Consider the following 27011-nt stretch of genomic DNA (forward strand, 5'->3'; position numbering starts at 1 on the left):
GGGATAGGTTTATGCCATACATTGAAGAAACAGTCAAATAATTCACGTATAATAATTTAATGCAGATTAAAAGATAACTAGTTAAAATGTTGTTATGAAATTAAATGGCAGACTAACTCAACATCATTAAATATTCATTGTTGTAGGTATAAATGTATTCCGCTATAATAAGTATTTTGTATATTTTATTATCAATCTGTATGGCAGTGCGAAGTCACGTTCAGAGCCCGTACCATGAGTCACTGACAGTGTCAAAACTGACATTTACGCTATCGAGAACGTAATTTACTTTCTATACATCTCGTTTGCACTAATATGCGAGTACGAGCGAGATGTATAGAAAGTAAATTACGTTCTCGACGGCGTTTGTCAGTGCCAAACTGATGGTAGCCGTACTGGTATAGTCTGTCCGTTTTTCTAAGATCAAGTACGCCATAGTAAATGTATGGCGAACTTGATCTTAGAAATCGGACAGGCTATACAGCCTGCAAAATTTACATGGGTACACGAATCGGGTCAAAAACATTTGAACAGGCGGAGTCACAATAAATCCCCACTTTCAGTTCCAATGGAAATATTTTATATGTATATAGCCGGTCAAGCAAGTTTGTCAGTAGAAAAGGGCGCATAATTACAATTTTGTATGGGACCATAACCGTTCGCGCGCTTACATTTTCTAAATTCGCCGCTCTTTTCTACTGACGGAAATGGCTTGAGAGAGAACCAACATATATGTGACAGTAGAGGGTGGATTAAAATGATCAACATTTTGAGATAATGTGTGTATTTGTTAAATTAATTCAGTGAAAGCGTGATAGAAAAAAATGTATCTACATATAGGAGACCGGGTATGATTATCTCACGGGTTATCTCATGAATAGAACATTAGATATCTTGCCAGGCATCCACTCAATTTCATGTCTCTCTAATTGGACAGCTTTTTTCCATAGTTCTCTGCGAATAGCATCTTGTGGGAATCTGAATGGAAAGTAATGTAAAATGACAATACCAAATTTGATTATTCATTTGAAATAACTAGGTAGTTTTTTTATAGCTCCATCTCATGAAATAAAAAAGGAAAATACAAATCTGTAAGAAGGAATTTATTACTACATTTATAATTACAGTGGAATCCGTTTATTATGACTCCGCTTATACTGACCAACCGCTTACTATGACGCAATTACTGTGCGAAGTTTGGTTTTCATATGAAATTCTTTGTGACAAAGTCGGATAAGATGACTTCGACCTATAAATACTATTTTTATAGAATTATGTCCGGTTATACTGACAAATTCGCTGGTTTTCGTGGCCGGCCCCACATCTTTCCCTGCGAGGACGTCTGTGGCGTTTAAATTGTTTTAGTTTTTACTCTCGGTGAGAGTTGATAATTGGTATAAGGTTAATAAAACTCATCTCTCACAAAATAGTTTGAGATTAATTTGGAAAAAATAAAATAATAAGTTTATCAACTATGCTTTGTATAACATCCGCTTAGTATGTTTTTTACTTCCCTTCAATGTCATTATAAGCGGATTCTACTGTATTTAGAAAATACCTAAACCAATCATAAGTTAATAAAATAGTCTACTTCATTTGGCATAAAACCATCCCTATTATCCTCGCAATTTAAAAAGTCGTATGTTGTTATGAAAGTCGTATGTAGTTGTTACGTTTTAGCTTAGCACGGTAGTATTGAAAAAATGTCGTCATGTTTATTCCAAATTTTACTGAAGTTATCTGTTTACTACAAGTGAAAAGTGATTCCACTGTCCTGGATATGAACTAAAACAACTTCTGCATCACTTCACGACACATGAAGACATTTTTAATTACAAAAAAACGTAGTTTTTATAAACCAATTTAGCCATCCGTCACTGACTGTCATCTCGGCCGCACTGAAGTTGCCAATCGAACAGTCTGTAAGCACCGCCTACAATCGAATACTTTACGTTGGGTCATAATTGAGCGGACAGAATACTTCCATGGTTTATATGCGTTCACTGGTTGCACCAGCTGTGGTCACGGAAAGACTGACGTCCCAACAAACGGCAGCAGCGGCAATTTCTTTGTCTACCCCGAACATTTTTATTAACTAATTTCGGGTAGTTTAGTGGTGTTTTATTAATATTTCCGTTATGAGTATTACTATAACTCCATTTTAAATAGGAAGACATTATTTTTGAAGCAGTAGCCTTAAAATTCCAACGCACCCCCCTTTCATCCCTTCTCTCCCCATTCATAACCCAACTCTCCCCGCGAACCCTACTCACCCCATTTTACAGTATTCCCTTGTTTCTCAGTATCCTATCAAAGGTTGAGGTGTCAAAAAAACACGTTTGCGTTGGAAATTCAAACTCGATATGCAGCGCCAGCGAAATTGAATCAAAGCGCAAAGGGCCTCAAAGCGAACACATTGTATTCAAACCGCGTGCACACACTTTGTTTCACAGCGAGGTTTCCGGTTAGCAAAACGAGAAGCAGTAGACGCCAAAACCATACACGTAATAATTACAAAGTACAAACTAAACCTCAATTCAACGGCGTCGCCAGCTGATCATAATAATGGCCTATGGCCAAGGGGAGGGGGAGGGGCCTACATTTACATTTAGTTAGAAATTTTGTTCTCTAGGGGGGCAGCTGCATTGTTGACAAAAACACTGACACCCACAAATGACGCATCAAAAAGTACCTAGCCAAAGAACGATAAAGGCCTCAACGGGTGCGTGAACTGTGATTACGCTTTCCGAAAATACCGGCAGGGACATTAGCGCAACGTTTAGAGACCGGAACCCATCAAGCAAGGGTAGGGACGGGCTATGGGGACATTCATGGGAACATTCCGCACCAGGAACATTCCTGGTCCATGTCCGATCCTCGCGTTGTCTCGGCTTTTTGTCACGGAAGCTCACGGAAGTTTTTGCCACTTTTTGCTCATGGAAGCCTGAGAGTTTACTTGGTAACTAGTCCCAAGAATTGAATTTCCTCGAGATGTTTCCTTCACCGAAAAGAGACAGGTTTTAACCCGTAATCTCCAGTAATTTGAAAGTCGTATGCTCTTACCGCTAGGCTAGGCTAGGTTCTTGTAAATAAATAAACAATGATGACTTCAATACATTTTCTGTTCCTGTATTTTTATAATTTTGATCCTTTTGGAGTAAATACTTTCAAAACAAGTTCAAAACAATATTTGTCCTTTCTGGAGATAGCTTGCTTAAAGTCTGAGCCAGGAATATTCCTGGGACGATAACATCACTAAGCACGCGATGAAACCGCGAGCAAACAGACGACCCAACAAGTCATCCGGAAAATAGTGTCCGGCCGTTTCCGAACCCATCACCTACCCTAATTAGAACCGACATCACCTACAAAACAACGCTATTCACTGACCATTTGTCAACCTTATTCTAATGACAATAAAGGCTATCAATCGTCAGCGAAATAGGTTGCTTTCACGTATCTATTAACGTTGGAATTGGCGCGCCATTTGGACGCAATAATTCGAACGTATCACGCTTAATTTCACCAATGCTAAAACGGAATTACCCAAAAACACGGCGGAAAGGTCAATAAATGAAATAATTACTCAGACGATTAAACTCTTCCCGAATTGTTTTCGCCTCCGGAAAATATTGCGTTTATGAAAATAACAACGCGTGATGTCCCACTTTAGAGTACAATAAAGTTAAAAGCAATTTTAATTAATCCATTTGGTATATTAAACCGCCTTTTATGTCGGTGTGGGACGCGAAAGCGCAGAACACACGGAACGCAACGTTAGTGCGGACCGTGGCGATCCACTGTACAGCACCCTTAGCACATAGAATAATCACTACAATGCCACATAGTATAAAACAAAGTCGCTTCCCGCTGTCTGTCTCAATGTATGCTTGGATCTTTAAAACTACGCAACGGATTTAGCTGCGGTTTATCTATATATATAAATGCAAGTGTCCTGACTGACTGACTGACTGACTGATTCATCAACGCAGAGCCGAAACTACAAAAGCTAGAAAGTTGAAATTTGCACACTAGGTTGAATTTATAAAGTGTACAAGAGATAAGAAGCGATTTTGAAAAATTCAACCCCTAAGGGGGTTAAAAAGGGGATGAAAGGTTGTATGGGGTGCAAGTTTTATTTTAAGCTAGGAATTTGAAACTTTGTAAAAATGTACTATATTAAAAAACAAGAAAACTAATTTCTGCGTTTTCGAAAATTCATCCCCCAAGGTGGTGAAAAAGGGGTTGAAAGTTTGTATGGAGATCAAATATTTTTGTGAGTATTGGACTTGAAACTTTGTATATGGGGATATTATTATAAGACGGGAAAAGTAATTTCAGCGTTTTTGAAAATTCATCCCCTAACAGGGTTAAAAAGGGGTTGAAAGTTAGAATCCATTACAAATGCTTTGAAACTTCTTAGAAAGGCATAATAGCCGATGACAAAAAAAAGTAATTGCGACGTTTTAGGTAATTCAACCCCTAAGGGGGTAAAAAAGGGGATGAAACTTAGTCCTGGGGTGCAAATTTTATTTTAAGCTAGGACCTTGAAACTTCGTAAAAAGGTATTAAATTAAAAAACAAGAAAACTAATTTCAGCGTTTTTAAAAATTCATCCCCCAAGGTGGTAAAAAAGGGGTTGAAAATTTGTACGGAGATCAAATATTTTTGAGAGTGCGGGACTTGAATCTTTGTATTTGGGGATATTATTAAAATAAAGGAAAAGTAATTTCAGCGTTTTGTAAAATTCATCCCCTAACAGGGTTAAACAGGGGTTGAAAATTTGTATGGAGTTCAAATTTTATTTTAAGCGAGGAACTTGAAACTTCGTAAAAATATATGTTATTAAAATACAAGAAAACTAATTTCAGCGTTTTTGAATATTCATCCCCTAAAGTGGTGAAAAAGGGGTTGAAAGTTTGTATGGATATCAAACATTTTTTCGAACGCGGGACTTGAATCTTTGTATTTCGGGATATTATTAAAATACAGGAAAAGTAATTTCAGCGTTTTGTAAAATTCATCCCCTAACAGGGTTAAACAGGGGTTGAAAGTTTGAATCCATTACAAATGCTTTGAAACTTTTTAGAAAGGCATAATAGCCGATTACAAAAAAAGTAATTGCAACGTTTTTGGAAATTCAACCCCTAAGGGGGTTAAAAAGGGGATGAAAGTTCGTCTTAGGGTGCAAATTTTATTTAAAGCTAGGAACTTGAAACTTCGTAAATAGGTAGTTAGGTAGTAGGTTTTATTAAATAGAGGACATGAAAATCTTCTAAGGGGGTTTAGAGGGATTACATCGAGGATAATTTTATTCAGTTAGGGGCTTGAAACTTCGTAGATTGTGAAAGAAAAGTCTCATGCGTTGTATAATATTAATAATTAAGAAATGATTAACCGTACTACCGCAATCTCTTGCTGCATAATGTTCTAAGCTAATGTAGAATATATAACCACCAATATACAAATCCACGCGTACGAAGTCGCGGGCAACAGCTAGTTTTAATATATAGGTAGATAAAGTGATTCGGGAGGAAGGTTTATGTGTAATTTGTTAACCCGTGCACAGCCGGGGCGGGTCGCTAGTATACAAATGAATTAACAGTAATTACCTGCAATTTTCTAACATATTTCTCTCTTCTTTCACCAGGGGTTCTGGGCTATAACCGCGAAAATCGAAGTTCGCAAATTGCGGGAAATTTTCTCTGTCCCTCTAATTACGCCTTCATTGGCGTGAAAGAGAAAGATCCCCGCAATTTACGAATTTCGGTTTTCGCGGTAGCCCCTCTGACTTACTAGCATAGCTTTACACGCTTTTCACCGTGAAAAATCGTGAGGTGTGCATTTTTGTAAAGGACTTATTGTGTCAGCGCCGCTCCGTGTGTTCTGTCCCATAGAACATTTAGTTGCGGTATCTCTATTTATAGGTAACTATACAAGTTAAAACAATAAGGACCTGAGTACCTATCTATAAATTGGCTGTTTTGTTGTGGTTGTTCTAGGTACATTATCGTTATCGCTGTACGTTATACACGGTAGAAATTTCTGCATCTCGCTCCTACATAATACTGTGTCCCTGGCGTCAGTTACTGAATTAAGTTACGCTTCTCACGCCTTATTTATAGGTGAACCAGGATCTATTGAGGGTGCGCCATGTTGCGGAATTTCACTGGAACTAATTTTTTCATACTACACTGAATTGTCACCCTAAAGTCGCTTCCCGCTGTCTGTCTCAATGTATGCTTGGATCTTTAAAACTACGCAACGGATTTAGCTGCGGTTTATTTTAATATATAGGTAGATAAAGTGATTCGGGAGGAAGGTTTATGTGTAATTTGTTAACCCGTGCACAGCCGGGGCGGGTCGCTAGTATACAAATGAATTAACAGTAATTACCTGCAATTTTCTAACATATTTCTCTCTTCTTTCACCAGGGGTTCTGGGCTATAACCGCGAAAATCGAAGTTCGCAAATTGCGGGAAATTTTCTCTGTCCCTCTAATTACGCCTTCATTGGCGTGAAAGAGAAAGATCCCCGCAATTTACGAATTTCGGTTTTCGCGGTAGCCCCTCTGACTTACTAGCATAGCTTTACACGCTTTTCACCGTGAAAAATCGTGAGGTGTGCATTTTTGTAAAGGACTTATTGTGTCAGCGCCGCTCCGTGTGTTCTGTCCCATAGAGCATTTAGTTGCGGTATCTCTATTTATAGGTAACTATAAAAGTTAAAACAATAAGGACCTGAGTACCTATCTATAAATTGGCTGTTTTGTTGTGGTTGTTCTAGGTACATTATCGTTATCGCTGTACGTTATACACGGTAGAAATTTCTGCATCTCGCTCCTACATAATACTGTGTCCCTGGCGTCAGTTACTGAATTAAGTTACGCTTCTCACGCCTTATTTATAGGTGAACCAGGATCTATTGAGGGTGCGCCATGTTGCGGAATTTCACTGGAACTAATTTTTTCATACTACACTGAATTGTCACCCTATACATGAGAATAACAGCGCCCTCTTGACAATTATCATATATTACTGGTCAGGCTATAATTTCGTCATCCTAAGTAGGATCCTAAAAAAATGTTCCTTAGTGCAGTCAGACTCTTACTTTACGCGGTATACATCTTTACGATTCTCAATTAAGTACCTAAGATGAAGATGTATTAACTGTATTAAGCGCTTTAGCAATTTAAAACATACAGGTTAATTCAGTATGTTTTTATTTCCAAATCAATTTTGTTTTTTAAACCAAAAGGTCTATTTCATATTTTACAATATTTTTATATTTTATGATCCGATATTTTTCAACCACGAAACCATTTGGGGCCAAACTAATCGGGTGGTAGCAACCCGTCTGCTATCATCTTCAGCCTCTTGGCCTCTTCTCTCGCTCTCTTCTCCGCTTCCTTCTTCTCCTGTTCCTCCTTCTCTTCTTGAGCCTTCTTCATAGCCATGGCGGCGAGGGTCTTCTGGTCTAGCTTGAAGTAGTTTATTGGTTCCTTTGTCGCTCTCTCGTCCTGGAAGTTAAGGGTTCATTTATTAGGTGTTAAAATGGCCGATTGCGTCCGGAACACTGCGCTGCGCTCTAAAACATTGCTGATGTTGGCAAAAATAACGCCAGACTCAAATGGAATTGGACCGGCCGCGTCTATAGTAAACAACCGGATATGTGGTATAAACCAAATGAAAGAGATCCGAAAAGAGAACCTGAGTACGCAAACGAGCCAGAACAGAGCACTCTGGCGCAGACATACAAGGAGACCCTACCCCAGATAAACTGGGAAGAGGGACAGGCAAAGAAGAAGAAATAATGAATAAACGCGGCTGGAAGAAGCACAAAATCGAAAGTTATGGAGAGTGGAGCGGCCTTTGCTAAGTAGTGAGACACTCAAAAATAAAATAAAACGTTTCATATGCTGCTCCATCCGTTCTCTGTCTTATTTTTTAATCCATTCAGCGCTAATCACTGTGACACGCAGTCGAAACGAAGATGCATTTTCTCTACGTAGGTATCACCTACGTGATCTCGACTACGACATACCGAATAGGGCTACGATCGTAGCTTTATCACTTTTCCCCTTAGAATGTTGTAGCTCCTATCCGATATAGGTAATACAATGCAATGTATCTCACTAAGTTACGGTAATCAAGATCAATTTTAAACATACCTTAGCGTTCATATTCTCAATAAACTTGACGTAGTTGAACCCTCCGGACATCACGTCGTAGGTTTTGTCCTTCATCGCCAGTTTGATCCAGTCCACGAACTCTTCCTCCGCCAACGGCTCCCCCCAGTTAAACAGCTCTGTTTTAAGAAGCTCTAAGTCACACAACCCTGTAGAATATACATAATAGAAATAAAATAAGAAGTAGGTACCTAGTATTAAGACCTGACATGTAAAAATATTTTTTATCAATAAATGATCGTATAGTATCGTAATCAATAAATAAATATTATAGGTCAATTTTACATAGATCGACCTAGTTGCGAGTAACAGACGTTACCTATATATAATATTATAAACATAGAAAACAACTAAAACTCAGGAACCAATATTTGTGGAAACACACAAATAAACGCCCTTACCAAGATCGAACTCGGGACCTCCTGCTCCGGAGTTCGGAGACAGGGTCACTACTGACTAGACTAGGCCGTTATATAACACAGTTATACTTACCTGTTTCGTTTTCATCGTGTCCCAAAGTCTGCATGGCTTTGGTCACCACCAGCTCGATGTCGTCCCCCCACTTGAGCTTGGCTTCGATCATGAAGTACCACTCGTGGAGCTCCACCGTGTCCACCAGGTCGTCTTCCAGGAACAGCCGGAACATCTCCTTTACTTCCTCGGCCTTGGGGTTGAAGCCCAGCTTTCGTAACATTAGGGGGATGAGCTTTAGCGGTATCTGTGAAATATTTGTTTAATTAATAAAATATTTCGAGAGCGTTCTAATTATTGTATCTTTATATTATATATGTGATATATGAAGGCAGGTTCAGGAGCTTCGCGTTACAGAGATGAAGATGCTGCGGTGGATGTGCGGCGTTACGCGCGCTGACCGCATCCGTAACGAGTACATCCGTGGCAGCCTCGCAGTCCGTGACGTAGCAGAGAAGCTCCAAGAATGTCGCCTCCGGCCACGTTTGTCGCAGGCCAGCTGACTACGTAGGAAACATATGCCTTAAACTAGCCATTGACGGCCCCGACCCAAAGGCAGACCAAAAAAGCGATGGCTCGATGTCGTGAAAGCAGATATGAGCGTGAACGGGCTCACACGAGACGACGCCCAGGATCGCGCAAAGTGGAGGAAAGCAAGTAGGAAAGCGGACCCTGGCAAAGGCCGGGATAACGCTAGGTAGAAGAAGAACTGTACAAATCTCGTGCGTCTCGATCGACTTAGTCATGAATAATAAAACGGCACGTGTCCATAAATTAAGTTGATACTTTGACTGTGATTAGAAGGCTGCCAGTAATTATTTTACGATAATTATCTTCTACATATAAAAGCACATGAAATAGGACATGAATAAGTAATTTTGTCAGAGCTTGGAAGTTGGGAACGAGATTATTACCTAAGTTGAACAATTTTAGTTTCACGGTAAGCAGTCTGGTCTGATTAGTCAAAGCGTTTCAGTCTTCAAATTAGATGGTTGGTTTACTAAGAAAATGGAATTAAATTAACGGTTTAACTCACATGTTTTAGTTACTCGTGCGGCCTTTGAATTTTCAAGCTCTAAGTGCTTATTAGGATCCGAGGGCCTAACCGCCAACATCGAAAAATTTAAAATTCTTATTTACCTCGCTATCGCCTATTCGATTCGATGTTTTTCGATTATTCGATGTTGGCGGTAGATCCTCACTCCTCAGTTGGTGCAGGGTGCGGAAGGGCATTAGTTTATAAATGTTTCACGAAGCTTGCGACTAAACACTAACACAACAAAATTATGGTTTGTGTTAGTGTTTTGTCGGCTGTGCCTACACACTCCTCGAGAGCTGTCAATCGGAAAACCACGAGACGAGATACGGAAGATCGAGACGAGAGGGAACCAGTATATGTAGGTACACACTCGTTCTCGGCCTGTCTCGGGGTCTCTCGACGAGTGTGTACAGCCCGCATTAATGTAGAATAGAATAGGGTCATGAGTGACGATGCTTGTGCAGCTTACATTTTTGTGCAATGACGAAGCATGTGGTGGATTACCTACCTTTTTGTTTCATTCTGAAATTCCAATGTAAGCGTTATTTGTTTTCCAAGGGGGCAAAGTTGGTGTTTAAGTAATTCTTCGTGCTAATTATTGACACCCGAGTAAGCGAAACATTCTAAAAGTGAACCACGAGCGTAGCGAGTTATGCTGTTAATATAATTAAGTTAAAGTTAATATCTATGTTCTATGTGCAACTAAATAGTCCCCCAATACTCCCAATAGCATTCATTCGTTGAAATTGTGAATACCTTTTCAGTGTTATCTTCATCATGTGCCTTAAACATTTCCTTGTACTTCGCGATGTCTTCCGGCGTGAAGCAAGCCGGTGGCGGTGGGATCTTCTTCGGCTTCGGCGGAGGCCCCGAGGTCATCATCGCTTTGGCCGCCGCCATCGACGCTGCCTTCCCCGCTGCCTTCGCGTCGGCTTTGCCCTTTTTCGGTCCCATTTTGTGCTTTTATACTTTTATGTTTTATTTAAGTAAAAGTAAAGATAGGTTGTGGGAATTTGAGGTTAGCTAAAAACAAACACTAAAGGGTAAATATCTGTTTAAAGTACCAAAAAATTTCATTTCGAGTTATTAAGTATTCTACGTGATATTTTAAATAAGCCAGACGCCCTTTGGCTAAGGAAAATATAGCAAGGAAACCGTTATAATTCAATAAGGCATAGCTTCCCCTGGATTGGAATCTCAGTTTGCAATACCTACTAATCTCAGAGGAAGAGGAGAGTTCCCTCATTCTTATTTGGATCAGAGCCCACTTGTACATACAGTGCTAGTTGCCACTGTCATGTGGTATCCTTTCTCTCCGTTATGTCATAAAAACTAAAACATAGGATTTGCTTTTGGGAATGGGGAATCAATACCATACTTACCTACATCAAACATTAATTTACTACTACTGAGAAGTACATTAACTACTGAGATGTTTAGAATGGCAATTTGTTGCATTTGCCATGTTTTGAATGAATATTTGTGACAATATTTGTGACAGTTATGTGTTAAATTAATGGTGTACTCCCAATGTCACAATGACTCCCATCAATCATCATATTCATATCATATTACATAAACTATTTATACAGATATGCAGCTAGGCAGCTAGCAATGCTAGCATGAATAAATCCCTGGATTCTTTAGATGTCTTGAATTGGAGTACATTAAATTATACAGTAACATATTTTTGTGTACAATTACTTAAGCTGGATTCAAAAACTTTCTTTTTCATTTTATTCGAGTTGGTAACAATCGTTATTATAATTATAACGATTAAACTAGTTATAACGACGTTTTTTTCTACAATTTCTGAACGCATACCTAACGATATGACGCCAATTTTGACAGTTCATTCGACGAATTTGCCACTGCCATTCCGCGTTAAGTTTTACTGAAAGTGTTCTGAAAATAGTTGTTTTTACATTAATATTACTGTATTTTATAGCATAAGTAAAATGGTTGCACGAGTGGCGGGCGTTTTCGACGAGAACCTGACGGGCGAGATTGCAAATTCAAAGATTTTGGTAGTGGGCGCCGGTGGTATAGGATGCGAGATTTTGAAGAATCTCGTGCTGACCGGCTTTCCTTACATTGAAATTGTATGTATTGAGTAATTCGTCTTATTTGTTTACGTTTAAATGTGGTATTTAACTACTAATATTGTTTATTTTTAGATCGATCTCGACACCATCGACGTAAGCAATTTGAATAGACAGTTTCTGTTTCACAAAGAACACGTTGGTAAATCAAAGGCGCAGGTCGCGAAGGACAGCGCCCTGAGCTTCAACCCTAACGTGAACATCATCGCACACCACGACAGCGTCATCAGGTTAGTACAATTATAACCTTAAAATTCCGTACAAATAAAAATAAACGGTAAAAACAGGTTTGGTGATGACCATTAATGTATAATAATCCTTGAAAAATAATATATGAAAGTGTGAACCGTTTTCAATTCCACGACTCAGATTTTTTAAATATAGGTTTTGGCTAGTCAGTACAGGGTGCTTATGAGGAACCCGAGAGATTTTAACTGCGCATTTCTGAGGCCAACAGAAGGAAAAAAATTTATACCAGTTAGGTCAATTTCAGGAAAAAAATATTGTTTTTTTTTTTATTTGCATGTATTTGTACTTAAAATGTTAAGGCTATTTGTAAAACTAAAGCTAACTTAAGATCTCTCGGATTATTTGGTTGCCATGATCACTAATCAGTGAAAAATACTACTGTAAAACTATTACTTTTTTAATTTCAGCAATGACTATGGCGTCAGTTACTTCAAGCAGTTCAACATTGTGATGAACGCTCTGGACAATCGCGTGGCCCGCAACCATGTCAACCGCATGTGTCTTGCTGCCAACGTGCCGCTGGTGGAGACGGGGACCGCTGGATATGCAGGACAGGTAAGTCATCTTATTTCAAGACCTTAAACTAAACTTTTTCCCTATCTTAGTTACTTACACTTATTACTAAAGAAGTGCCTTGAGAAAGCTTTTAAAAAAAAAAGTATCCGCTACTGTATTTAAAATTGGATGAGTATTTACCTTTTAGCAAAAATATATAATGTTATTTTGAGTTAATACAATATTTTAGCATCATTTTAGTATCCTGGTTACAAGAACACTGCTGAATTGTTGAAATATTCATTGTTTTTGTCGCTAAAAAACAAACAACAAACTGTTTCCATCAGTGATGAACTGATGAGGTGAGAAAATGTTGGTCTCATATAACATTACAACCACTTAATTCTAACAAGTTTAACTTGCTAGAAGTGTTTACATGAAAAATAAATAATGTTTAGTCAGCAAAAATTTGCCTTCATCATTGCCTAATTCTTTATTTCAGGTGGAACTCATCAAAAAAGGTCTAACCCAGTGCTACGAGTGCCAGCCCAAAGCTCCACAAAAGACCTTCCCGGGTTGCACCATCCGCAACACTCCCTCGGAGCCCATCCACTGCATCGTGTGGGCCAAGCATCTCTTCAACCAGCTGTTTGGCGAGGAGGACCCCGACCAGGATGTGAGCCCGGACACCGCAGACCCTGAAGCAGCAGGTATGTAGCATTACCAAGATTGTTAGCTGTAGAGACGGCTGAAGGCTCTGTAGAAGTTTTGACATCCCATGAACCCATCCACTGCATGCAAGATATTATTATTACATGTAAATGCACAGGCAGCTTAAAGCTGATACGTGCACATCAATGTCCACTTGTGTTTTGTAGTCTACGAAAGTGTTCATCGAGTTTGTTTTTAAAAGAGTTTACCGAGGGTGCACTGATCACTGACTCGGGTAAACTGTTCCACACTTTCACTACGCGGTTAGATAGGAAGTGCCGTCTGGGGTTGCTACTACTTTGCGTCGGTGTCAGTTTCAAAGAGTGTCCTCTCAGTCTGTCATTTATTCTCAAATTTTGTTATAAAATAATTTATTTTTGATCTCAGGAGATGCGGGCTCGTCGGCGCTCTCATCAGAAGGCACGGCGGCCGGCAATGTGGCACGCAAGAGCACCCGAGCCTGGGCCGCGGAAACCAACTACGATCCAGAGAAACTGTTCTCCAAACTCTTCGGGGATGATATCAGATACCTGCTCTCTATGGAGAACCTTTGGAAGAAACGCAGGTAAATAAATAACTTTTTCACCTCAGCAGCTCGAACAAGGGTACTTTGCTACTTAAAAACAGTGAGCAAAATCGCGTTTTGCTCACTGAGTGAGCAAAATCGCATTTTGCTCACTGTTTTTAAGTAGCAAAGTACCCTTGTTCGAGCTGCTGAGGTGATAACTTAATTGTTGGTATATTTTAAGAAAACATGAGTGAATAGAGGTAAGTGATGAAGAAGGAATACATTTTTCGGGTTCTCTAATATGTTCTCACTGCTGAGGTGAAAAGTTTTATGAACTACACGAGATCAAAGTTATTTACATCTCGTGCGCTTTCGAGTCCCTTACTACGCTCAAGATTCTAAATTAGATCTAGTATAGAATCTTTCGCTTGCACGGGACTCAAAATAAGCACTCGAAGAAATATCAAACTTTGATCTCTTGTTGTACAAATAACTATACAGACCTTACAACAAATCACATGCGATTTTTGACATTTTGCGGCTTTTGATTGATCAACTGATTTATTTAAACCTACGTGGCCGGCAATGTATCTAAAACTGCATGCGATTTGTTACAAAGCAAGTACAGACCTTATCTAAGGTAGACATTACTCATCATTCAAAAATTCATTTTTGGATATTCATTTTAACACATTCATTGCCACCCAGCCAAACAAGACATCGGCGCCAATGTAGTACCACGATCCCGACTATCCGACATAAAATACCCGATAGTCGGGTTTTCGACACTGAATGTGTTAAAGCTCTATGGAGTGATATCAAATATTTACTGAATGTGGAAAACCTTGAAATAACAGAACTTATCAAGTAATTTTTTGATCGTTTTGACGTCCCAAGGTGTAGCGGGTGTCTGAGGATAGCTATAATTATTTATTTTAAGAATTCTTCCAAAGACGTAATAAAATAGTATTTTATGCAACCGTTGTTTAAGAGGGGTCAAAAAAGGCGAGTGGCGTGAGTAACAATTTGAGGCGAAGCCGAAAATTGTTAATAAAGACGCCACGAGTATTTTTTGACTCAGTTAAACAACGTTGCATACAATACTTTTTCTACGACCAAACACTTACTTTGAAATAAAATTGTAAATTTAACAAATATCTTTAATTCAAGAAGTTGCAAAAATGGAGGGTACTGGCGGGAAAAGAATGAATGAATGAATGAAATGAAAAAAAACGTGTCTATGGTTCACTTATTTGTCAGAGATGACATTTAAAATAAGGTTGGCAACACTGTATTTCATTCAATATTTTTTTATTGGTCATTACACGAAGTATCGTAAAATCGCCAAAAAGATACTGCGTGTATGCACAAATGTTTTTTTAGGGAATAGACTAAAGACTTGTCTTGACAACTATAAAGTAGGGTTTTAAAGGAGTCTGCACGACCCTTTAAATGACAAATAAAAGTACGGGAGTAGAAAAAATATCTTATAATGCGACTGTCTGTCTTTTTAGAGGGTCAGGAGTTCTGTAGGGCTATTATGGCCGGCTCTTTATCATTTGTCACCATGGCTGTCACGTTCTAACAAATAGGTAAGTGCGAAAGTGACGCATAGCATGACAAGTGATAAAAATGCGACCATGATACGCCGCCAGGACTCGTGTTTAAAAATATATATGATCCCAGGCCGCCAGTACCGCTGTCTTGGGCCACCCTGCCCGGCGCGGGCGCTGCGCCGGCGCCGCACGCCGGCCTGCCCGACCAGCGCGTGTGGTCCGTGCACGAGTGTGCGCAGGTAACTAACCCTCCATCTATAACTTTTGTTTCAATTTGAACTCTAATAGCTGTCAATAGAGTTGAATATCATATCTCCCATAAATAGCTTCGTAATGCGGTAAAGGGTTAAAAAGGACCAAACAATCAGGCGAACTTATCCATACAGGGATAAGTTCGCCTTTATTTAATTTACTCAGTAACTATGTTTCTCGTGTTTTTATTTCCATGTGCAATAAAGTGGGGTCCCGTTGTTTCCCATAAAGTTTTAAGTCATAATGTATTGTTTGTCATATTATCGTTAGTCATAAAACTGAAATCGTTAACAATTCAGGATTTTCGTTAGATTATCTTATAGATAGGTTAGGTTAGGTTTGTTTTATGGCAATCCTGAAAAGTGACGCGTTTCTGAACCAAATGAATTATGAATAACGAAAATTCGGGCAAACAATACATTATGGCTTAAAACTATTTGGGAAACAATAGAGCCCGCAATAAAGTATATACATACATACATACAATCCCTTTTGCATTTTTATTTTTACTGTTAAAGATTTACAAGTTCTCCTGTGAGCAATGTAAGCTCACAAGCCCTATGAGAGCCAATAGGCCCCTAAAAAGAAAATGGGAGAAACAAAACTAAATTTTAGCTTGCACGAATTTATCCTCGATTTCTCAGGTATATAAGTTTTTGGCAAAAATTTCATTTTTGGTACAAGCTTTTATCGCTGACTCTACTTTTCTTACGACAGACGACTAATACTCATCGCGACAATTCTAAAAACCCCTAACATAATTAGGTTGCGTTGTTTCATCACAGAGTTCCTATGGCCACCTCCCGTCTCCATCATCAGATCAGCTCGATGGTACCGTAATATTGCATTGCCACCCGACTTACATGTGTATGCAAAGTTTCAGCTCAATCGGAAACCGGGAAGTGGATCAAATTTAACTTGCAAGATTCCATTACATAGTTACATACAGGTCGACCTAATAAAAGCGTGTTAAAAACTCAATCCCCTTGCATTATTTTGATAAGATCAGAACGAATTTAGTGAGAAAAGCTTTTTAAAACTGTAAACACTAATTTCCCACCTACAACCAATCGCCTCATACACAATTCGCTCGGAAACTTCCGAAATAATGCAAGTGGCTGTTTTAAAACCTCCTTCCGTCCCTTTCTCTCCCACCAGCTAGACGCAGACTGAAGAGCCTTTTGTTGGAAAAGGAACTTTACTCCGTAAAAGAATATATACAAATAATTAAATAAATATTGAACATAATTAGTTATATATTAGTTAGTTGACACTGATGCGTACTATACAGTACTAGATATATTTAATAATTGTTCTCTTTATTTATTTTTGGTCTTAAGTTAGGTTATTTTATAATATGGATATAAAAATAAAATACAAAAACACTTACAAAAACAATACAAAATACTTATAAACATATTATAAAAAACCTAACCTAGGGTGCCGCCAGCAGCGGGGCAAGGCCCAAGCTGCCGGTGGTCAGGGCTGCAGAGAGAGGAACCGGCGGACTATCCGCGCCGTGTCCAAGATCACCGCCTTCTGCATCTGACCCTTGATCCAACCACCTAGCGAGAGTCTCTCAAGATGTTGGTCGAGACTCTTCGCTATTAGACCGTTCACTGAAACGACTATCGGGACAATGATCGTCGAATCAACATCCCACATGGCGGTTATCTCGTGAGCCAAGTCTAGGTACTTGCTGGACTTGTCCTTCTCGGCTTTCACGAGATTCTCATCATGGGGGATGGTGATGTCAACGAGCACGGCCCGGCGTTGCGATCGATCTATTATCACAATGTCAGGCTTATTGGCTACAATAGTCCTGTCAGTGATGACAGATCGATCCCAATAGAGCGTGGCACGACCATTCTCGAGAACTGGCGCAGGTGAATACTTGTAGTACGGTACTTCGCGGTCCACAAGGCCGTATAGAAGAGCAAGCTGCTGGTGAATAATCCTGGCTACGAGATTATGTCTGTGCAAGTACTCGCCGTTAGCAAGATGAGAGCAACCGGAAATAATATGCCTGAGTGACTCTCCGGGACGGCGGCATGCCCGACAAATGTCGACCGTACCGTCCTTCAGGATATATTTCCGATAGTTGTTCGTCATCATTACTTCGTCCGCAATTGCACAGGCAAAACCCTCGGTTTCTCCGAAGAGGTCCCCGAATCGTAACCAGTTCACCGACGCGAGCAGGTCCACATCGGGTCCCGTGAGGGCCTTGTAGAACCGCCCGTGTAGCACCTTACTCTCCCATGCCGCCTTGCGATCCGCAGTACTTAGTACCACAGGTTTGCGCCAGTTCTCGTTTGCCAAGGAGAGCGGCGTGAGGTTCCTGTCTACTGCCACCACATCACGATGCATCCCACAGTCGTTGTTAAGGAAATAATTCCTGAGATTGTACACCTCGCGGTTGTGGAGATCCTTGGCGTTTAGGAAGCCTCGGCCTCCACATTTCCGTGGGATGTACAATCTCATAACTGACGAGCGTGGGTGTAGCATGCGATGCGCGGTGAGCAGTGATCGGACCCTCCGATCCAGGGCATCCAGCTCGGTCTGAGTCCACCTTAGTATGCCAAAGGAGTATGTGAGCAGGGGCATTACCCAGGCGTTGAAGGCGCGCACTTTGTTGCCTCCTGACAAAAGACTATTAAGGACTTTTGTGAGCCGACTGAAAAAGCGCTCCTTCACCGACCGTCTAATACCCTCGTCCTCAATACCCAACGACTGTGACATACCAAGGTATTTATAGGTTTCTGACTCAGAGATAGATCTGAAAGACATTGTCTCAGAAGGTTGTAAATTTGTTGAATTTACAACCCTCCCCCGCTGTACATGCATAACCGCACATTTATCGACACCAAACTCCATGTTGATGGCACTACTGAAGACGTCGGTTGTTGTTATATTATGTTATTTTTTTAGACTCAGTATTTATTTTAATAATTTTTATTGACATAAGTTTGTATGATTTGTACTTTCTAGTACTGAAATTTATTTAATTTTTCTATTGACATTGTTTTATTTTTTAAATTTTTTACTATAGTGACATTTTGACGTTTTTAATTTAATTCTATTTGCTTTGTTTTGATTTGTATGTACTAATTTTAGTTTACTTTATATGTTGATATTCAGTTCTATTCTTATTATTATTCTAAAAAAAAAAAAAAACGATCATCATACGACAAGTAGTACAAGCTGAAATGTATGTATATTTTACCTGTATGAAAATTGTATATTGAGATAAATAAACTAAACTAACTAAACCTCTTGGTCCAGGTGTTCGCGACCAGCTGCAAGGCCCTACAGGCCGAGCTGACCGCACGACCGCCCGGTGACCACCTCGTGTGGGACAAGGACGACAAGAGCGCCATGGACTTCGTGACGGCCTGCGCCAACGTCAGGGCTCACATCTTCAACATACCCACCAAGAGCCGCTTCGAGATCAAGTGTCAGTATCTAGGTGTCCTAGGCTTTAATAATAAATAAATATAAATATTATAGGACATTATTACACAAATTGACTAAGCCCCACGGTAAGCTCAAGAAAGCTTGTGTTGTGGGTACTCAGACAATGATATATATAATATACAAATGAAATGAAAATGATAAATGTTTATTGTATAAAGGGTATAGCCGGGTAAGCATGGCCAAACTGCCCTTAGCGTAAAAAACAATTTCCTTTTACTGGATTATTAACCTATGTATATGTAGTGCTTTCACCAAATATTAAGCCTCAAATGCTTCAGATTTAAAAAGAAAAAGCAAAAAAAGAAAAATCATTTTTATTTTATTACAGCCAAGGTACTAATCCGATTTCTTTGTAATTCGGGTATGTTGTATATACAATTAAGGTCGCTTTCTGAAAAAAATAATATTGAATTATCTCTTAAAATAATAGTAAAAAATTGAGATGAAAATTTTCAGAAAAATAAAAAAAATACGTGCGAAATAGCGACAGTTACCAAATTTACATATTTTATGTAGAATTTAATAATGTTTAACATATATTTTTTTCAAAAATTAAAATCGGGATTAACAGTGTGAAAAACTCGAATTTGTAACATCCCATAATACTCTCTCTTCATACAAGCAAAGCTAAGTAGTCATAAACGAATGAAGTATATTGTGAACGCAGTCTTTACGAATTTGAATTTAGAATGTGACGTATTTTATTCATCAAAGGAACAGACATTTTTCAATCGTTAACGCTCTGTATAAAATTCGTGCCTATTTTCCTGTTCCCGCGCTTTTTTTAGGGTTCCGTAGCCAAATGGCAAAAAACGGAACCCTTATAGATTCGTCATGTCTGTCTGTCTGTCCGTCTGTCTGTCCGTCCGTATGTCACAGCCACTTTTCTCCGAAACTATAAGAACTATACTGTTGAAACTTGGTAAGTAGATGTATTCTGTGAACCGCATTAAGATTTTCAAACAAAAATAGAAAAAAAACAATAAATTTTTGGGGTTCCCCATACTTCGAACTGAAACCCAAAAATTTATTTTCATCAAACCCATACGTGTGGAGTATCTATAGATAGGTCTTCAAAAATGATATTGAGGTTTCTAATATATTTTTTTTCTAAACTGAATAGTTTGCGCGAGAGACACTTCCAAAGTGGTAAAATGTGTGTCCCCCCCCCCTGTAACTTCTAAAATAAGAGAATGATAAAACTAAAAAAAATATATGATGTACATTACCATGTAAACTTCCACCGAAAATTGGTTTGAACGAGATCTAGTAGTTTTTTTTTTATACGTCATAAATCGCCTAAATACGGAACCCTTCATGGGCGAGTCCGACTCGCACTTGGCCGCTTTTTAAATCTCTGAATGCCGTTCGCCCTAGCCGCATACAGCCACGGAGTTTAAGGTCCGCGCTCAGCGAAATAAGTCGCGTTCTAAATTCAAATTGCGTTGGGAATATAACTTTCTAGTATAACGTACAAGTTATTTTGTATGAAGAGAAGGTATTATGGGATGTTACAAATTCGAGTTTTTAACACTGTTAATCCCGATTTTAATTTTTGAAAAAAATATATGTTAAACATTATTAAATTCTACATGAAATATGTAAATTTGATAACTGTCGCTATCTCGCATGTATTTTTTTTATTTTTCTGAAAATTTTCATCTAAATTTTTTACTATTATTTTAAGAGATAATTCAATATTAATTTTTTCAGAAAGCGACCTTAATTGTATATACAATATACCCAAATTACAAAGAAATCGGATTAGTACTTTGGCTGTAATAAAATAAAAATGATTTTTCTTTTTTTGCATTTTTTTTTTAAATCTAAAGCATTTGAGGCTTAATATTTGGTGAAAGCACTACATATACATAGGTTAATAATCCAGTAAAAGGAAATTGTTTTTTTCGCTAAGGGCAGTTTGGCCATGCTTACCCGGCTATACCCTTTAGACATACAGTAAATCACGTCCCTATGTCCTGATGTTACCCTGTGTTACAGGACCCAGTTTCGTTACTTATACTAGTTTCTTAATCTATATATTGGTAGGTACAAATTGTACAGAGAGTTACACTGTGTGTGTGTGTGTGTGTGTGTGTGTGTGTGTGTGTGTGTGTGTGTGTGTGTGTGTGTGTGTGTATTAGTGTGTAAAAATGCATACTATAATATTTATGATAAGGAAGTATTATTTCAATGTTATTATTATAAATACTTAAATACATAGAAAACAACCATGACTCAGGAACAAATATCTGTGCTCATCGCACAAATAAATGCCCTTACTGGGATTCGAACCCAGGACCGCGGCTTCATAGGCAGGGTCACTACCCACTAGGCCAGACCGGTCGTCAGAAGGCCTAATAGATTAATTTTGCGTACTTAGTTATGAAGTTGAAATAATACAGCATGTTTATAAATATTTAATTGTCAAAAATGAAAATCGAGAGCTAAATAAATTGTCATTAAACTGTTTCGCAGTTTGGCAGTCCTATTTGAATGTAACACCTATTGTACCGTGTCTTATGAAAAAAAAAAGATCTGACCTCTTAAGTCTATTAAGTCTTAGGATTTATAGTTGAACCTAACCTATATATACCCTTTCTTTGTTTTTAATACTTTGAACGCCACGCCACGTGCACGGCGCGTCTTCACTCATTATGAACTTTGTCGGAATGCACGAAGGTTGATATTTGGCTGTCACTTTACGATTTTGGCCGTCAAATGATTAATAGGCCAGAGGTAGAAATATAGGAGGATACTCTTTGACAACATTCTTAACGAGAGCATAGAGAAAAAAATACATAGAGTGCTCACTCCATACATCAGTTTTAGTACCAAAAAGACTATTAGCATCTAGCATCGAGTAGCGGAACTATCAGTACTGCTACTTGACAATAGATGTCGCCACCGACCGGAAAGTCTTATGCTGTTGAGATAAGACTTTCCGGTCGGTCCTACATCTATTGTCAAGTAGCAGTACTGATAGTTCCGCTACTCGATGCTAGATGTAGACACGGAAATTAATAGTCTGAACTGATGTATGGAGTGAGCACTCTATGTATTTTTTTCTCTATGACGAGAGCAAAAAAAGCGGTGCGCGTATGAATTTAACTTAAGTATGTATTTTAACTCACTTCTACCCACTGAACTGTGACTTAACACAACTTTTGGTACTTTGTTATCGTTACTTCCGAATCTTCCGATACTCGTATATACTTTGTAAATAGAATCAAATTGTCGTTCACGGGCGCAAACTAACATAGAATAATATAATAAATTAGTGCATGTATCTCATTAAGCGCCACTTGCACCATTCCACTAACCCGGATTTACCCGGTTAAACCCGGAGTTACCATGGTCACCAGTACAATTTGACACTCGGTTAACGCTTTAACTGCTTAACCCCGGGTTAGTGGGGTGGTGCAAGTGGCCCTAAGTGAAATCATAGAGAAAAAAATACATAGAGTGCTCACTCCATACATCAGGTTTAGTACCAAAAAGACTATTAGCATCTAGCATCGAGTAGCGGAACTATCAGTACTGCTACTTGACAATAGATGTCGCCACCGACCGGAAAGTCTTATGCTGTCGAGATAAGACTTTCCGGTCGGTGCTACATCTATTGTCAAGTAGCAGTACTGATAGTTCCGCTACTCGATGCTAGATGTAGATACTGAAATAGGGATGTTGACACATGTTGAATTTTATAACAAAATCTAGTAAAATAGATAGCAAACGAGCAATTTATCACAATAATGTGGATATTAAAATAAAATATTGAAAAATTACAAAAATACAGGACCTGAAAGTTTCAAAATTTAAATTTTTTTTTAACTTCCAAAAACGATAAAAGTAAGGGTACCATTCGATTCCTTACATTTCACCAAAAAAAATATTGTATAGAAACTATATACATAAACGCAATATTTCACCGACAAAAACGCAATTTTCTTGTTTTGTCCATACTACAACGTGGGCGATGACGTCACGGCCTCTGGCCGTTTTGTATAGGGCGTTTCGCGAGTGAAGTGCGACTGTCGGACTTTGACTACAATTTCTGACTTTTGTGTTACTTTAATGCAATGGGTCCCATATAGACATTTGATCCTAAAAACAAACCCGATCGATTGATACCATAAAAAAAAATAGTCATGTAGCCTATTAATAGTCTGAACTGATGTATGGAGTGAGCACTCTATGTATTTTTTTCTCTATGGTAAATTTCTTTTGAGATCAATAAAATTGTTTAACCACAAAGTTTGATCGCTCGTTCCAGCGATGGCCGGCAACATAATCCCGGCCATAGCCACGGCCAACGCCATCGTGGCCGGCCTGGCCGTGCTGCGCGCGCAGGCCGTGCTCGCCGGGCACGCGGGCACGTGCTCTAGTGTCTACCTGCGGCCCAAGGTCAACCATCGCGGCCAGCTGTTTGTGCCCGAGAAGGGTGAGTGTACATGTAGCTTGTAACTTTCTAGTAGAACCCGAAGGCTTATCCTAATGAGACCGATGACGACATGTTTGATCGCCGACTTAAAGAACTATTATTAACGACATCGCTGTACTCTGTAAAAGAGTACAGTGAACAATACAAATATTAAACATTTTTACTTGACATCAATTTAAATTATTGTTTTTATTTTATTTCGGTTTTTTGTATTCATTTTTGACATTTTATTTATGGAACTTGACATTATATTACCTAGGAAAGCCCTAGTATTATATACAAAATAGTTTTAGATTTTAGTTAAGTTGTACGACATTTTAATTTTATTTCTATTTTATTTTTGACATTATTGATTTCACAATTTACTATTATTTTTATTATTCTTTAAATTTTGTTTGTATACACTTGACGATCTTTTTGTGAATTTCTGCTATTTTTAAGGAAGTAACATGTAAATTTTCAATCAGAAATAAATATTATCTATTGTCTATTATTCAGTAAAACCGCACGTGCTACTTACCTGCAAAAAAGGGTCCTAATTATTCTATTTGGCACCTGAGCGCGGGCTAGTCCAACGCTCAAAAAACCAGTGTAGGTGCGCTCTCCGATAACGCGCCTTTGTTACGCATCTCGATGACACATTTTAGACTGGTTCTGTAGCGTTCGACTCGCCGGCACTCAGTAACCGAAGTACTGACCGCACACATCGTAACAAAATATTTATCCATCAGTTCATTTTGAATCTTATTGCAATTTCCATAGGAGTTGTAATTCAATTACCTGGGTAAAGTGAACGAGCGATTTTTTATGCAGGTGGTTGTGACACGTGGCACGAGCGGTTTTACTTAACAATAGACAATAGGATTAGCCATCGGGCTCTATTAGAAAGCTACAAACTATACTAGTGTAGCGATGGTGACACCTGGCCCATGGGCTTTGGTAACCGCTTACCATCAGGCGAACCGTATTCTTTTTGATAACAAGAAAACGCAAGTGGTATGAGCTACAAACGACAGGCAAAGAACTAAATGTGCCTCCCAAAAAACAGTAATCGATCATCCGTTGTTTAACACGTGCATCCGATTCACACGTGTACCGTCTGACTATAACGTATATAAACCTATAAACGCTTCAAGAAACAATTAACTGTAAATAAGCACGTCAGAATTATGAATAGATCAAATAAACAATAAAATTTATTACAAGTCACAAAGTCTTTGGCGTAGAGTTGACATACACACGAAGTTATACTCTCATTTTAAAACGACATGTTTATGAGACTTAGCATTTAAACATTTTACGTAACATGTATAAGTATTATATCTGTCTAATGCTTGTTATCGTTGCTAAAATTGTTAAACAAAGAAAATAGAGTGAGTAGAAGTTTTGTATGTAATAGTTTTACTTTCTCTAATGTCTTTATGTTACAATTTCTAGTATCAAAAACTAGCTCCAGAAATAGGTATATTTTACTCGAATGTTCATGGAAAATTTCATGTTATTTCAGAATGTCGTTTTAAAATGAGCATAAAATCGGTGGCGACTACGTTAAACTCATCTCATAATAATACTGAACGATGGTACGCCGTTCCCCTTGTAATTGCAATAAGTAGCGGTAACATAATTAGAGTAATTAGTCATGGTTAATCTACCATGATGAGTAATTATCCGTCCACGCTCATAACTGACTATTATATACCTTATTGCAAACACATAAGGTGCACCGATGGTCAAAGTTGTTAGTTCAGTGTGCAACTTGTTGTGAGCACGTAATATGGGTTATGTTGATAGAAAACATTTAATTGGTGTTACAACTATTGCATGATATCGATAATTTGTATCACGCACAATTCCTACTATTTTGTTACGTAGGTATTATAGGTATGTAAACATAATATACATATATGAAAAGAATATAATAACACAATATTTAACTAGAATCAAACAGAAAATATTGTATGAAGTGATGCTAAATAAAATGTTTCTTTACTCAGAATGTAACTAACATTCTTCCAAAAACGTAAAGTATACGAGTTTAATTGATTTTTTCTAATAAAAACCGTTCTGCACCATCAACAAAAAATAGAGCAAAACAAGCAAAAAAACGGTCACCCATTCAAGTACTGACCCCGCCCGACATTGCTTAACTTCGGTCAAAAATCACGTTTGTTGTATGGGAGCCCCACTTAAATCTTTATTTTATTCTGTTTTTAGTATTTGTCGTTATAGCGGCAACAGAAATACATCATCTGTGAAAATTTCAACTGTCTAGCTATCACGGTTCGTGAGATACAGCCTGGTGACAGACGGACGGACAGCGAAGTCTTAGTAATAGGGTCCCGTTTTTTACCCTTTGGGTACGGAACCCTAAAAAGTAACTTTTCCGCCACCCATTCTTACATTACTATTATTCGTTTCAGCCCTAACACCTCCCAACCCAAAATGCTACGTGTGCGCCCCCAAGCCCGAGGTGGCGCTCGTCTGCAACATCAAGCGGCTCACCCTCAAGGACCTCGACACGGCCTTCAAGGAGGGTCTCAACATGCAGGCCCCCGACGCCACTGTCGAGGGCAAAGGCCTAGTCGTACTCTCGTCAGAACCCGGCGAAACTGACCATAACAACGATAAAACGCTCGAGGAAATCGGCCTGAGCGACGGCTGCGCTTTACTCGTAGACGACTTCCTACAAAACTATGAGGTCAGAGTCAGATTACAACAGGAAGATGAGGAGAAAGCTTGGCGCGTGGTCACACACGCCGACGAACCGATGCCCGCGCCTAAAGAGAAAGCTAACGGTTCAAATGGATCCGAACCCGAGCCCGGCCCGTCGACTTCAAGAAAGCATGACAGCGACAGCGACATGGAGATTATTGATGAGGATGATGACGGGGAACCAGCGGTGAAACCGAAACGCAGGCGCGTGGAACTCAGCGAGGAGGTGGTGGAACTGTGCTAGCTGGTGGAACATTAAGAGGCCGGCACAGACAAGACATCCTCTAGACTGAGCATAGTAAGGGTAGCCTCTGCCACTCATACGGTAGATTTACTCCATCTTCGAGTCAATCCCGTGCCGTGATTGGTCCGTGTCTTTGAACGAACCGATCACGGCACGGGATTCGCTCAACTCGTCCCCCCGCACCCCCGTATTTTTGGCAGCATCGGTTTCATGAAATAATCGCTCTAAACTCAGTCTAGAGGATTCCTAGTCTATGGAGGCCGGTATCGATTTTAGTCGCAAAAATGTAAAATTGATAGATTTAGTCGATGAAATTGTACACCTTTTGTTACGTAATAGAAATAACGAGTACCGGTATCTATTAGCACGTCTTCTTATCTTGCATTTGTACAAATCATTTTTTTGAAAACTGACCCACTAAATTAGTAATGATTTTTTTTCTGATGGACGTTTAGGTAAACGCGCGTAAAGTACTGATTTAGTCGATCTTATTTGTAAATTTCGTAAAGTTTGGACTGCTAAAAATGATAATTTTGTATTACACATATCCTATACTCCAACTTGCA

The 27011-nt window shown here is 38.9% G+C and overlaps 2 protein-coding genes across 2 annotated transcripts; one reads left to right on the top strand and one right to left on the bottom strand.

The window, feature by feature from the left end:
* Nucleotides 1-7315: 7315 nt before the first annotated feature.
* On the bottom strand, nt 7316-10622 carry LOC134652109 (uncharacterized). Its single transcript, XM_063507278.1, has 4 exons — nt 10455-10622; nt 8681-8906; nt 8171-8337; nt 7316-7519 (listed from the first exon to the last, which is right to left on the bottom strand). The coding sequence occupies exons 1-4, from the start codon at nt 10596-10598 to the stop codon at nt 7334-7336; spliced, it is 723 nt and encodes a 240-aa protein (XP_063363348.1). The 5' UTR covers nt 10599-10622; the 3' UTR covers nt 7316-7333.
* Nucleotides 10623-11546: 924 nt separating this feature from the next.
* LOC134652072 (SUMO-activating enzyme subunit 2) lies at nt 11547-26445 on the top strand. Its single transcript, XM_063507224.1, has 9 exons — nt 11547-11800; nt 11876-12030; nt 12457-12604; nt 13047-13254; nt 13643-13820; nt 15450-15558; nt 18854-19025; nt 23322-23489; nt 25910-26445. The coding sequence occupies exons 1-9, from the start codon at nt 11657-11659 to the stop codon at nt 26443-26445; spliced, it is 1818 nt and encodes a 605-aa protein (XP_063363294.1). The 5' UTR covers nt 11547-11656.
* Nucleotides 26446-27011: the final 566 nt, after the last annotated feature.

This window comes from Cydia amplana, chromosome 11 (genome assembly GCF_948474715.1).
Source record: "Cydia amplana chromosome 11, ilCydAmpl1.1, whole genome shotgun sequence".
NCBI classification, from domain to species: domain Eukaryota; kingdom Metazoa; phylum Arthropoda; class Insecta; order Lepidoptera; family Tortricidae; genus Cydia; species Cydia amplana.

Coding starts and splice junctions, on each gene's coding strand:
- LOC134652109 (XM_063507278.1), bottom strand. CDS start 10,598: ATGGCGGCGGCCAAAGCGATGATGACCTCGGGGCCTCCGCCGAAGCCG. Junction 8,907..10,454: donor ATGAAGATAACACTGAAAAG/GTATTCACAATT, acceptor AATATTTCACAG/ATACCGCTAAAGCTCATCCC. Junction 7,520..8,170: donor TTGAGAATATGAACGCTAAG/GTATGTTTAAAA, acceptor CTTAACTTCCAG/GACGAGAGAGCGACAAAGGA.
- LOC134652072 (XM_063507224.1), top strand. CDS start 11,657: ATGGTTGCACGAGTGGCGGGCGTTTTCGACGAGAACCTGACGGGCGAG. Junction 12,031..12,456: donor CACCACGACAGCGTCATCAG/GTTAGTACAATT, acceptor TTTTAATTTCAG/CAATGACTATGGCGTCAGTT. Junction 13,255..13,642: donor CGCAGACCCTGAAGCAGCAG/GTATGTAGCATT, acceptor TTTTGATCTCAG/GAGATGCGGGCTCGTCGGCG.